The 13,994-nt window shown below is 38.2% G+C and overlaps 1 protein-coding gene across 1 annotated transcript in view; it reads left to right on the forward strand.

The window, feature by feature from the left end:
* ENAH (ENAH actin regulator) overlaps positions 1-12,837 on the forward strand; it is a 97,068-nt gene extending 84,231 nt beyond the window's left edge. The window contains 5 exon segments of the mRNA XM_082306253.1: positions 18-84; positions 2,596-2,658; positions 6,856-6,934; positions 8,736-8,793; positions 9,836-12,837. Coding sequence (XP_082162379.1) covers positions 18-84; positions 2,596-2,658; positions 6,856-6,934; positions 8,736-8,793; positions 9,836-9,873 — 305 coding nt within the window. The 3' untranslated portion in view covers positions 9,874-12,837.
* Positions 12,838-13,994: the final 1,157 nt, after the last annotated feature.

The following is a 13,994-nucleotide window of genomic DNA, read 5'->3' on the forward strand; positions in this document are numbered from 1 at the left end:
CTCATCATGTTTTCCAGAACTAACAAGAAAGCCTTGGGAAAGAACAAATACAGTGAATGGAAGCAAGTCACCTGTTATCTCCAGGTACCCCCTTTTTTTATCAGCTCTCTTCTCCTTACGTTTGCTATTGTTGCTCATGCTGCTAAGGATACTGGACTAAAATAGCAAAAATCGCCTTAATAAAAGCAAAGTATATGGGTTTAAAATTACTGCTGTGAAACTGCTTTTGGGAGTTTTAATTAAGAATGAAGAGCTGCTTTTGACGAATGCTAGTAAGTGAGATTTTTGACAGTAAAGTCAAAAGTAAAACCCAAAAAGATTCCTTAACAGTTGCTGGTGTATAACTTCAATTATTAAGGGGTATGTTTGCCTACAGCAATGTTTAATTCTTTCTATTTCTTTAAATTTTAAAGTCTGAAATTTCCTGCAAGGGAAAACCAGATTCAGTGCTGTGATTAATATATTCAGTAGTAAATCTAGTGAACAGGTTTTCTCCTTTCTATTTCTGTGCTAGTCATAGAATGGTTATCTAGATATTTAAGCCATCTTGGTAAGATTTGATTCTGTGACAATTTTCAGTAGCTGTCACATATGAATCCAAGGAAGTCCATCCTAAAGAAGTGTAGAAATATTATACATCCTTCAGTGCATTAACCAATCTTTGGTAACTTGTCAGCTGGAACTTTGGTAGGCAGTGGGCGTTTTGGTAGACATTTCAGTTATGCAAAAGAGTGAAATGGCTGCTTTAGGGTTTTCTTTTATTTATTCATTGAGGTATATTTAATTGCCATTTATATTAAGAAGGCTTGTGGTTCATATACAATTCCTGTATATTCTGCGTACAGAGGTTAAAGGATTCTGACCTGTGATAATTTGACAAAGTTACCTGAATTTCTTGAGAGAAAACAAAAGAACATGTTAAACTTGAGAATGCCGTGTTTGAAATTACTTGAATTCTCCTTAAAATTCTGGTCTGTTGGAAACAGCTATGCGAGATTTGGTGATTAGAGAAGAAAACAAAACAGTTATTCTCTAAGTGGCATCACTTGTGGTCGAGGTTGCCATCGAAGTTCTCAGTTCTAAAACGCAGCACCAAACACTCTGAGCCTACAATCAGTATCCTTGTCTGTCTTTCAGAAAGATCTAAGTCCAGGAGCTTAAAATGTCTGCAGCCTTGATTCTGGTTGCTTGCTTTGTTTTTTGTCAAAAAGCAGGTGACATTGTTGGTGATGTCCTCTCTGCTATACTGTCAGTGTAAAAAAAACCTACTGCTTTACCTTTAGCCTTGACTTCCCCCTACCTTCTTCCCCCTCACGCCCCAGTAGGTCTTACCTGCCTTAACCGAGGTCTCTTGTTTTCAAGCAGATTGAGGTGTCAATACATGGCATTGAGGGGGAACTTGTCACAGAAGTAACTTGTGTAAGGATTCCTAAAGAACATTTTAGATTTCATGTTGTTTAAGACAGTTGCTGACCTGGCCCTTTGGCTATAGATCTCTATGGATAAGCAACTGAAGAAAGGAAAGTGAAGGGATTAATAAATAGGGCAACTCCCCATATCAGACTCTTGGGGAGTCTGGGATGTCCTTAAGTCTTGATTCTGCCTGTCCCTACAGCTGTAGCTTCTTGTAAACTGTTTTTTGCATCTTATTTCATTGATCTTGTTTCAACTCGTGAAATTCAGAGGTTACTGAGGTCTGTTCAAAAATGTTTTCTGATCTTGAGGAGTACAGAGGAGTTTTGAGACTTCTCTTGAGATGTACTGAGAAAATCTCTCCATCAAGCTTTTGTCTTCAGTCATCCAATGGAAAATGTTGATAGAGTTCAGGTTGATGAGAGCCTCACTGGGTGTATACTCAAAAAGTACTTCCAAAATAAGAATTCCATGTTTATCGAATGTCAGTGTTACTTTCCAGTGCTGTCATAACCTGCTGGAAGGTGCCATAGCATATATTTTAAGACTGCTGGTACAGTTTTCTAGTCAGTGTTGACAGTTTGCCCTGCCAGGATGAGGAATGTTTCACGGACCAAGAAAGAAAAGATATTAATAGAAGTCTCTCTTGAATATCCTTGCATTTTTCTTAATTCTCTACAGTTGCCAAGTCTATCTCAGCAAGCAGCTTGTTAAAGTAACTTTCTTTGAGTGAGTTAGTCAAAGGGTGCTGCTATTTGAAACACTAATACATGTTTGCCAAAAGGGGATATCTTTCATCTGGTAAGGCTCAAGAACCTGCTTCTGACCTCTACAGAGAGGATATGAATCATTTACGGGGATTAAACAAAGCATACCTAATAAACTGGCAAGTAAGCAAAATTTTGTCTTCAGAGCTTCCAAACAGGTAGACAATGAAGGAGTTGTTATTCAGAATGAATGTTCTAAGTATTTTAAAATAACTAGTGTCCTGTTTAAAATCAGGCCTTTTTTTTGTAGCAGACTTTGAAAAGACTTAAGCGATGTGCTTTTAGTATTTCCTGAAACATTCAAAATGAACTCTTGGAACACAACTAGTGAAACTCTATGGTATTTAAGGTGCTAAAACTGAACAAATATAAGACCTGTTATAGCTTGTTAAGGTAGTGTTTCTCCCCTTCATAGACGGGAATCTCCATGGAAAAATCTGCTTGCTTCTGAAAACAGGTTCTATGATTCATTAAACAGGTATCATCCTGTTGGGATTTGAGACTTTGTAATAACCATTTTGACCAGTGCAGGGTTGGACTTTTTGTACATGGATTGGTAATCACCACATGCACCACCAGGTTCCTCTTCACATTTTGTTTGTCCAGTTGAGTCCATTTTTGGACTGGTTAAAAGCAGATGGTGTCAAAAGCAAATTGAGATGGCTTAAGAACTAGCTATGAATTCATATTAAATACTGGGTTTCTGGCAGTCGCCACCTGCGAAGGTACAAATTCCTGTTGGACATACCAGGATTTAGTGAACCACTTGCAGTGTTTTGAGAAGCAGGTTTTCAAAAATGTAGTTTAGATACACAGGAATAGCAATTAATTTTCCAGGTGAGTTTTCACATCTGCTTTTTGCATATTAAGTAGAGATAACAAAGAGATAAAAAAGGACTTCTTACACAGAAATTAATCTTTTTATTGGGAACATATTCACAAGTTAGAATCAATGTGTATTTTAATCTGTAGATCCCAGTTTCATGCTCTGTAGTGGTACTTATAAAATACTGACATTGAAAGCCTTCAGGTTTTAAGAGCTTTCCACAGGTAAACATGTTACAGAGCCCCTCAGAATTACTGAGTCAAATTCCAGCTTTGTTTTTCATGAAGGCACTCATTGTGGTGACTACTTAATCTTTTTGTATGAAAAGTTCCCCTTTTAGCTACTTATCTTGGGTGGTGTATTCTGCATGTTGGCATGAATAAAATCTTTATCTTGCATGCTTGATTTAAGGTGTTTTAGGGATGATCGAGGTTGCCTCACTGTCCTGTTAGGTAATGCTATGAAAAACCACATGGGAGAGCTCTTTAGCCATCTTAGGGCTGAATGGTTGGGATGTTTTATTCACTAAATTTCAACACTTAGTGTTTTTCTTAATGGCAACTGTGTTCACCATTAATCTTTCTTCTGAGCAAGTAGAAGAAGGAGAAATAGGAGAATTTTGGGGGGAAGACAGCTATATTTGCCCGAGATTAGAAATTATCTAGTTTACAAATTACAGTCTTTCATATTTGAATGAAGAATGTCTTGCATTTTGGAAAGCAAAAATGGAATACATTCTTAAGACTGAGTAGCAGACTTTATAAAGAGGCTTTCCAGTTGAGATTTTTGACAGATAGCAGGAATATATAGCGTATGATTGGTAGAGCTGTCTTTTTATTCTAAAGATCTGAAGCAAAAGAAACATGAAGCTGTCTGTCTGTGGAGAGCTCTTCTTTAAAGTTATCTCATTAAAATATTTAAGTCATAAGTAATTTTATTAAAATATTAAAGTATATTCTTGTTTGGGTTCTTCCATTAAGGCAGGTAGTAGGTGGTGTTATCAATTGCCAGGAACTGCATTTGAGAGGACGCTGGTTCTTCTTTCACTCATGTTGAGCAAATGCTGTAATGCCATAGTGCATGGGAACAAAGTGATAGTCAATGGAAATGATCAGAAACTATACATGGAGAATCTGAAAAACGCATGCTGTTCTGCTTGGAGTAAGTCAGTGTTCACAGTTTGAGGTGTGAACTGCAAGTAACACTTTAAATATCGGATATGTGATGAAGCAGCAATTGCCAAAGATCTAATCTTGATGAATGTTTTTGAGCAAGGAATTCTTTCATAATGAACTAAGCACTGTCAATATCTAAAGAGTTTTGTAAAAGATCCTAAACTGTGGTTTGTCTTCATAGCATTAGCACATGCTGTAGATTTTCTGGTGGTTGCAAGGTGAATTCTATTTTCCAGCTTCTTCCACTATCAAGTTATTGAATATTTCATCTTCTGTCTTACTCGGTGGATCATGTATTTCATTTCGGTGTGTTTCAAGCAATAGTAATGTTAGCAATTTCTCTCTTGGAACTTACGTTTAAACACCTGTAGCCTTACATCTAAACAGCTGTAGCAGTTGAGTATTGTGATCCCAAGTGAAGAACTGAGCTGGTGTAACAACACAAGATGGTCCTGCACCTCTCCGCTTTGATGCAAAGTCCAGCAGCAAAGGGACAGTTAACACAGTCCCTTCTGCTGACTCTGTTTTGTGTGGTTAACTGCTGGCAGTTTTTTCCTAAATGGGTGCCACTAGGCTTGACATAACTAATTTGTCAGTGCACAGAAATAATCATGAAGCATTAAAAAAATTGTCGAGAGGTTTCTACCACCTACACTGGAGTTATTGCCTTTTGAAAAGATGGATGGGCTCGGGTGTACCAATTTAAAATGTCCTGTCACCAGAATTACTCGGTAGCTATGAATGTCTATGAAGTTTTTAATAAATTTTTTGAATGTGCCAGGCTCTTCAATGACACAGGCATGCCCTGTTACAGGTTAGGGGGAGGAAAAATAGGCGAGTTTTGTGTCCCATGTTGCTTCTTAATGTTTTTCACACTGGGAACCCGCCAGAGGTAAAAGTATCTGCTGGAGAGCACAAACCTGAGAAAGTTTCTGTAGTATCAAAATGACATTTTAGTGTGCATGCCTCTTTCTGTTGGGAGTTGCATTTTGAGTGTTTTCCTTCAGTTAGCAAATAAGAAGTCCGACAGGTTATAGAAGTCATCAAGACAATCCAGTATGAGGTTTATTCTGCTCTTACTGAACAGAGACAGTGTAATCAGACAATTTCTTTGTGGAGGAACTGCTATCTTGTAAGGGAAGATGCATGAAAGCTGAAGGTAGTGGTTTTGTAAAAAACAAACAAATATATGTAGGTTCATTATTCTTCTGAGTGAGAACACAGCTTTTTTTGTTAGCTAAATTTAAAATGCATAAATAAATGGAAAAGTTATAGCAATGGATGTACTGCGTGTGTCCCTCACACATTCTGCTTTATTCTGAAAAGAGTTTTATACTGTGTATTTGAGAGAAGATAAAGTGCAGAACTGTGCCTTTCCTGCTGGCTTGTAATAAATAAGGCTGCATCTTCACGTAACGAATCCAGAAAAATGCAGTGTTTAATGAATTCATCCTATGTAAGAATTTTGAAGTGAGACACTGAGTTTAGGCCAGGGATTTTTGTTCAGTGATGCCACATACAAGGACAATGAAAGAGGACCCAGTTTAGTCTACTGATACCCTGCCCTTCCTTAACTTTAGCATACTGTGATAATTCTAAACATTGGGGAAACCTCTTGACATGAACCAGCAATTTTATCAACTTCTTTTGGCTTAACATTTTGTAGAGTAATGGAGAGGGCATGTTAGCCAAGATTTATTAAGCCAAAGTTATTAAGAACAGCAGAACATTCCTCCCTCTTTGTCCCACACCACCCACCCACCCATCCATCCATCCCTGCTTTGGAGAACCATTTCTGTATTCCTGCTGTTAGCATCTAGGTTCCGTCTCTGCTCATAGCTGTACGTATGCAAGGCCCTGCAGAAGCGTAGTAAGTGTATGAGTCTGTTACACCTTGTATAAACAGAGGGGATCAGAAAAGAGAAGTGATAAGGTAGAAACCCCGCTTTTTCTGGAATTTGTGTTCAAAATGCAAGATAATCTCGGTAACCAAGTTTTCGATGTCTTGAGAGAGTGTTACGTAAGCAAACATTGAACATGACATAGTCTAAAACACTAGAACTTCCTCTCAAGTATTATCTTATAAATCTTGCTGCTGTTACAGTATTTGCTTTCAGTAGCTGTAGAAAGCAATTGATGGAATAATTTAGGTTGGAAGGGAGTTAGAGAAGGTTGCTCAGCCTTGTCCTGTCAAATGCTGAAAATCTGCCAGGGTGATTCCGCAGCATTCATACAGTTACAGCATCAACCTGTAGTCATTAGTGGGAGTGTTTCTTTGAGAGGGCCTCTTTTGAAATGAGTAAGCAGTTGAAAAGGGAGAAGAGAAAGTATTTGACATTTGAAGGTGTTCATGCCCGTTATGAAAAAATCAGAAACCACTGACAGTGAAATCTGTCTGCTACTTGAAATGTTCTTGTTTTGAACTAATAACTCTTATTCTTATGGTAATTTATATTTCTAGTATGTGGAAAATGTTCTTGGTTGTTGCTTTCTATTCTGTGTGGTATTTTGGGTCTGCCTGATTTTTCCCACCCTCCCATTCCCAAATTTTTTTTTCATTCTGGTTCTTTACTATGGTTTTGATAAATGAATGTTAGCGAGTTTGATGGGGAAATCCTATGTATCCTGTAATAATGAACAACCAGTAATTCATGGATGTGTTTTTGTACTGCAGACCAAAATCTACACCAACGGGGCAACCCAGTGCCAATGGAGTACAGTCAGAAGGTCTAGATTATGACAGATTGAAGCAGGTACGTATATAATGCTTTGAATAGAGAACTTGGGTATAAGAGCTTGTAGCTTGTAGTTCTTAACTGTTTTCTTAACTAGTTCCAAACTTAGATAATGATTTAGTAATTATTAGTCATTGTTTTTCCCCAGCGGGTGGGTTCCAGACTTGGTGGGTTCAGGGGATGGTTGTTTGTAGGGGCATGGTGTTGGTGTTGGCGGCAGTGATTTTTAGAGGGGGTGTGAATTGTGGAGTTGGAGGTGAGGGATCTTCCTCAAGTGGCATTTGGATTAACGGGCTGATCCCTGAGTGGGGAGGGATGTTCTGGAGCGGTTTCTAGCTTGGCTGCTGAGTCCAGAGTGGGTTCTAGCTTGTCAACTGGTTCTAGAGCAGGTTCCAGCTCAGGGAGAATTTCTAGGGTGAGTTCTGTCTTCGTGGTTGGTTCTAGATTGGGTTCTGGCTTGGTGTGCAGTTCTACAGTGGGTTCTGGCCCAGTGGGTGGTTCTGGAGCATGTGGGTGGTTGTTCTAGAGTCTAGTTCAAGAGGTACTAATGTTTTGTCATCTCAAGAGGATTTTCAGTACTCTTGCTACAGCTTCCATGAAATGCTGCTGCTGATAGCAGCCTGGCTGCTTTTTTTTTTTTTTCCCCTTCTGTTTTCTTTTTTTTTCTGGGGAGGTTTTTTCTTCTCTATGGTTCTTTCAAGTTGAAGGCACACAGGATGAGGATCCTGTCATCCCATAAAGTGCAGCTCTCCCAAGTTTCCAGCACGCTGACTCTTGCTGCCTCTGCTAAGATTCTTTTCTTTGGAAGCAAAATCATGTCACGCTCTATTTCTAGTGGACATGTGGCAAGCTCTTACTTGCCGCTGCCCTTCCAAGCAACTGGTGGCCATGCTCCTGCTCCAAGACTTCTTGCCGCTTGTCCAAGAGTCTCGTCTAAGACTTGGTGAATTGGGAGACCTACCTCTGCAGCTTTGATATGCGCTCTTATGCCAGGAACGATTTCAGGCAGGGAAGGTGTGTCCACGCGTGTGTCTTCCACCAACAGCTCATAAAGGACTCGGAAAGTCTAGAGTAGAGTAATTGAACACTCAGTGGCAAACAGTATGCTAACCCCAAAGCTGAAAAAGAAACAGCTGAACTCTTCTGGATGAGTTTCCTGCTGACTACAGATTTGGCCAGGAGGTGACAATCTCCTCTACAGAAATAGACACTACCTCTGCTTGTAAAAACATTGTCACCAAATCATCAGTTAACATCACTTAGACGAAAGGATGGAGAAAACAAGTGGAGGATGGCAATTCACTCGGTCACCTTCATTCCCTCACATTCCACTTAGTGACTGGGAATACCTTGATATCTTGAGCCCTCTTTTTTTCCTTTGAATATTTCCTTGGCTTGTGGTTTTTAGTTAGCTACTTTCTGCATTGCACATCACATTTCATCTGTAACAAAGCTTTCTTATTTTAAAGGGATGTGCCAAATTTTTTTTTTTTTTTACTTATTTAGTAATTACATTAGTGCAATATTCTGAATTCACCATGTCCCTTCTCTCCTAAGTTCTACAGGAATCAATTTGTAGGACTTCTACGGAAGGTTTTTTGTTTCTTCATTGTACCTGCAGTAAGAATGTTTTAGGGATGCTTTAGATTTGGCGGATTAACTTGGAAGGTAAAGGCTGGGTTATGCATTTCAGAAGGGTTAAATGTTGATGAAAGGCTGGAAGAATTTGGGATTTCTTTCAGCAGAAAATTACAGGTGGCAAACCTAACCTGTTCATGTTGCAAAACTAATCTATTTTTTATGCTTTCTGACACCATAGGACATTTTAGATGAAATGAGGAAGGAGTTAACAAAATTAAAGGAAGAACTCATTGATGGTAGGTATCAATCTCTTTGCTGCTGTTGTTCAGTCTTAAAGTAGCTACAGGTGCACAACAATGTAAATATAATGTGTTTCTAGCCCGAGAATGATATATTGGTAAAAGTAGCTTTGTTTTTAGTCTGGTAGCATACTTCCATTTGTGCCAGACCCATTCTGATTGATGTGCTTGTATGTTTTCTCTCCCGTGCTTTTTGTTTTAATAGCACATTGATATCAAGTAGTGTCTTTTAAAAGTGGTTGGAGGGGTGCTGTATTTGAATGATTTGCAGTTATCCTTGTATCATGTGGTGGTAGGTGGGTTATTTTTAAATAATCCAGAGCTGAGGTGCGTATTTCAAGACCAGTAATATCCAGACTAGGATTGTGCTTCCAGCTTTCAGTCTTCTCCTCTTCGGTCTGTAACATAAGAGACAAAGAAAAGAATTCTTACAGTTTTTATTTTAACAGAAGATATTTTCCTAAGTAGTCTTCTGTAGTTAAGGGAAGTCATTGAGAAAGGATAAAAAAAAGAAAGTCGTGTTAAACTGATACCACTGCTGGTAAAATATCAAATGCCATCAACTGATGTCATAGAAAGAGCTGGCTGGTTTTGGGCTACAGAGAATGCAGTGCTTTTCCCTATATTTTGACTGTGCTGTGTACTGCAGCCTTTTAGAACAGTACGATGCAAACAAGGGAGGGCCGTGAGGCTGCTCTTAAAACAAACAAAAAATTAAAATAAATGAGGCCACACATATGCTCCTTGATAATCCCAGTGGTAGTGATTGTCATCAGGTAAGGCCATAGACTTGCTGGAGATGCAGAACTGAAAAATAAGATGTTAACAAAAATTTTACAGGAGGAAAAAGGGTACTGCCTGGTTGAGAATGACACTTGTCTGAAGCCACATGAAGCTATCTTACGTATAGGTTATTCACATTATAAGACTGTTGGAGCAGGGTGAGCCTTCTTTAAGCAGTCAGTTGTGTATTCTGGCTTTTTGCCTTGACTTTGACTATTTGATTTGTTAACGTCTCTCTCTCTTTCTCTCTCTCTAGCTATCAGGCAGGAACTCAGCAAGTCGAATACTGCATAGAAAGACTAGTACTAAGCCGGTGTGGCTCTTTAACTTGGTATAAAACTGACTACGTTTTGTGAGCTGTTAGAAGAAAACGGAGACAGACAGACAGACACCTGGAAGGAGGGAGAAACAACCTATTCTGAAAAGCTTCAGACACATCACTCTGGTGATATGCTATTCCCCTCCTAGTTTGCAGCTTTTTTCTGACCTTTACAGCAGGGTGGAAAAGACTCTTAAAGTTACTGTAATGATTATGCAGAAATTCCTACACCTATCAGACAAGATCACAGTGCTTTGAAGTCTACTCATGTCAAGATAAAATTGCACATGTTTCAGAATTTGTTGTTAAGACAAAAAACAGGGAAAAGCTTGGGAAGGCTTTTCAGAGAGGTTTTCTTAATGAAGGAATTAGCAAGTTATACTGTTGTACTTCAGATGTATCTCAGGTTTGTCTTCCTATCGTATCTGGTATTTCCATGAATAATTTAAAAGATCAGACGTGTAGAAGTTCAGTTCACAAAACATGGAACAATTAGAAACGCGTGCTTTTAAAGGGCAATATTCGTAAGTGAATGACCTAGACAGTGATGACATATCAAGATTTTGGAATTTTATGATAGGAAGCCTCTCTAGTTAGCCTTCATGCAATTTTATAGGAAAATCAAAAAAGCAAATACAGTCCAGAGTTTAAAGATGTAGATGCCTTCCTACATTGTTACGATGCTTTACCAAATCTAAGACTTCTACATAATGCGAATCAGCAGTCAAATGTAAACCATTAGTATGTTGTAGATTTACAGTAGATTTTGGGGCTTTTTTTAGATTTATGCATGTGGACATTTTTGTAATGTAACACAACACAGCCAGCTTTTTAATTAAAAGAAAAATTGCATGTCACAGAGTAGCCTTTTCATTTGTAAGGCTTAATTTATGCCCAGAAAGATGGGGGATGGGGGAGGGGGAAGGTGACACATTTTTCTTACTTTCTACACTTTTTCTTCATCTTACATGCATGTGTAATAATGAGGAAAACGTGACTTTTATCAGTAACCATGTTAATGGAACCAAGTACTTAATCCTTTTGTATCTTTTTTCAGTTTTCTATTTGTAATTCAGTAATACTTCGATAATGGTTCTGAAACTCCCACGTGAACCTAACTCATTTCTAGGTGAGAGAACAAACGTGTAGGCATCTGAATTACTGAGGATGCCGCTGTGTAAGTGCGTTGTCCTTTACCTTTTTACCATGACCCTCTGCTTCACTCTTTTCTGAGACTCCTTATTCAGTTGTTTAATGAAACAGGACAGCAGCTAGTTACCTTAGAACAACGGAGCATCAGGTCACAGTAATTGTCCCCTTCTCCTCTTAATTTATCTGCCACCCTCCTTCCAAAAAACTCAAAACCAAGAAAAAACCCCACAGCTCCACACAACCCAAACCCTGAAAAACAGCAATGGTATGCCATTGGTTTTGGTTAACACTTCGATAATCATTTTTAGGGGAGATGATACCTTTCTGTTTCCCAGGGTTTCAGATTTTATGCTTTTAATTTTGGTTTTTTTTAGTTTTGTTTTGTTTTTAATGTGGTACAGTTCAGTGGAATAGAAATTCTATGAATTGGATCTGTAGTGCTTTGGATAAAGAATATGGATCAAAATCTTCCCTTTTCCTTTGCACTGTCGATTTTTCTGAGCCGTAACAGTGCCATGTTTGCTTTGGGATCTGTGCTGATCCAAAAGAAGTTTACTTACAACTTTTGGAGAGATTAATGTTTCAGCTTAAAAGTATATGCAGCTCCATTCGTAGGACAAATGCTTTCAATAACATACTGTCTTAAGTGCTGAACACCAAAGCAAAACAGCACTTACAGCTTTGGAAAGGCTTCAATGGGAATTTTTTCTCCAATTCAAACATTTCCTATTTCTGTAGGTTCAAATTCTAAGAGAAGACTACAGTGGAAATATTGCCTAACTCCATTTATTAATCATTTTTTAAAAAGAAAAAAGAAAAACAAAAACATTTTTCTGCATGCATTTACTGAAGGCATTGAAAAAAAAAAAAATCTGTAGTAAGCTTGTCAAGTACTGTTTTTCTCAAAACAAGAGGAGGCATTTTCATCTTTGTTGATGTAACTTTTTGTTTTACACGGACTTTTTGAGCATTAAGGAAGTTTACCCTTGTCAGAAATCATGTTTGATTTGTTTCTAGGAGAGTTCAGGAGTAGCATAGTGGAATAGTGTGAATGGGTATAAGTGGTCCAAAATTAAAGGCTGAACTACTAGATTGTGCAAGGAACTGGCTTATGCACTAAACGTTTTGTGCCTTGGTCTACAATTAACATGATTTCTGTTTAAAAGAAAAAGGAACAGATGTCGTCTTTTGTGCTGCTTCTACATACATACTTTCTGTAATCCCAAACTGCCGAATTGGTTCTTTCCAGAAAATCTGATTGAATTAAAGATTACTGTAGACATTTCCTGTCCTACTGACAGTTGCACCGTTTCCAGAGATTTCAGTATTGAAAATGAACTGCAGAAGCTAAGATTATTCTGCGTACTGGTAACTAAGTTCTTTAAAAACCATATTGTGGTGGTTCTGTGCTTTTGTACAATGGATGTCTTAAGCTGAGGGCAGTTTAAGGGATCCTTTCTAATGCCAGGAAGGCGTTGCTTTCCTCAACACTGTGATCTGACCTGTGATAAACCTGTACTATAGACAAGTGGCTACCAAGTCAACTGCAAACCAACTGAATGTAAAAATCTTAGTGCTGGTGCTGAAATCTCTTCAGATAGTCATAATGATTTCCAGTTCATTGTTTTAAAAAGTTATCGAGCATCAAGTGTCAATCAAAGACTGAAGATGATCACTAATGAATGTTGACTTTTCGTGCATTTAGGTTTACCTTCTTTTTAGTTTCTCAGTTCATTCTCTGCTATTTTTATCATATTGTGTCATTTTAAATTTCTTACATGCTAACGTTTTGTTTGAGCGAATGAAATAAAATTGCAATATATAAACGTTGCCACCATTTATTTCTGGAACTTCGTAGAAGACTCTCTGAGGTTTACTACTTGAATTCCCAAAATTTTTAATGGCTGCGATCATTCCTTACTCCTTGATTCCACCCTCCTTTCTGTTTCTCCATCATAAGATTCGGTAGAGAAAAGTGAAGAATTACCTTACAAAGAATATAATTGCAGGGGCTGTGTAACATTCATCAACGGTAACTGCTGTACATAAATTAAAATCCATTTTAAATGTATGATTTGATTTACATTCTCACACGGCATACACTTTGGTCTCTGTATCCACGGAGAACTTGGAAGGGAGGGAGAGGGAAAGACTGGGGGAAAAATAATTGCAGTTAGTCCAACTTTTTATTTTGCTGCTTTTATGTTCATGACTTTTTTTCAATACTGGTAATAAAGAAAGCCTACCATGAAAGATTAATATAGCTTTCTGTGCACTAAGGACAGTTTTGCTCAATTTGTCTTACAGCGGAATATTGAGAGTAGCTGTTTAAATGTCTTTGACTTAGCATCCTGAAAGCTGTACTTCTCTGCTGTTGTTTTTTGTTCAGAGAGGTAACAGAACAATCCTGCTTTGGGAAACCGTTGGACCCAGTGCCACTTTTGGCACCAACCTTAATGAGTTATAAAGACATTTTTTTAAATACAATTATCACTAGATTCTAAAATGGTCTGCTATTATTGGGGCAGTCTTTAGGCAACAAGTATAAAAACTTCTGATTTAAATTTCTGAACAGCGTTACATCTGTCTGTCGGTGTCAAGAGATGTATGGCATCTAGTTTTTAAAGTTGTGTATTACAAAAGTAGGAAGGTGGTCTGCGGTTGATCAAACTGGTGGTTATCAGCACTTTACATAGGCTCTTCTGAAAATGTTTAATTGGGCTCAGTTCCAGTGCTAGATATGACTTGCCAGTGTGTCTCTTATGACTAATCGTACAAAGCGTGCAGAATCAAGAGAAGATTCCCTCTGCTTTCAGTAGGTGAACAAGACTGGGCTGATGGGGAGCAAGGAAACAGTTTTCCAAACTGGCTTTGTACCCAAGACTAACAATTCTTTGGGGGACTGCAAATTTTCCTGACTGTGTAGGCTATCACTGGGGGCTGG

Source organism: Platalea leucorodia, assembly GCF_965183815.1.
Source record: "Platalea leucorodia genome assembly, chromosome: 3".
NCBI lineage: Eukaryota > Metazoa > Chordata > Aves > Pelecaniformes > Threskiornithidae > Platalea > Platalea leucorodia.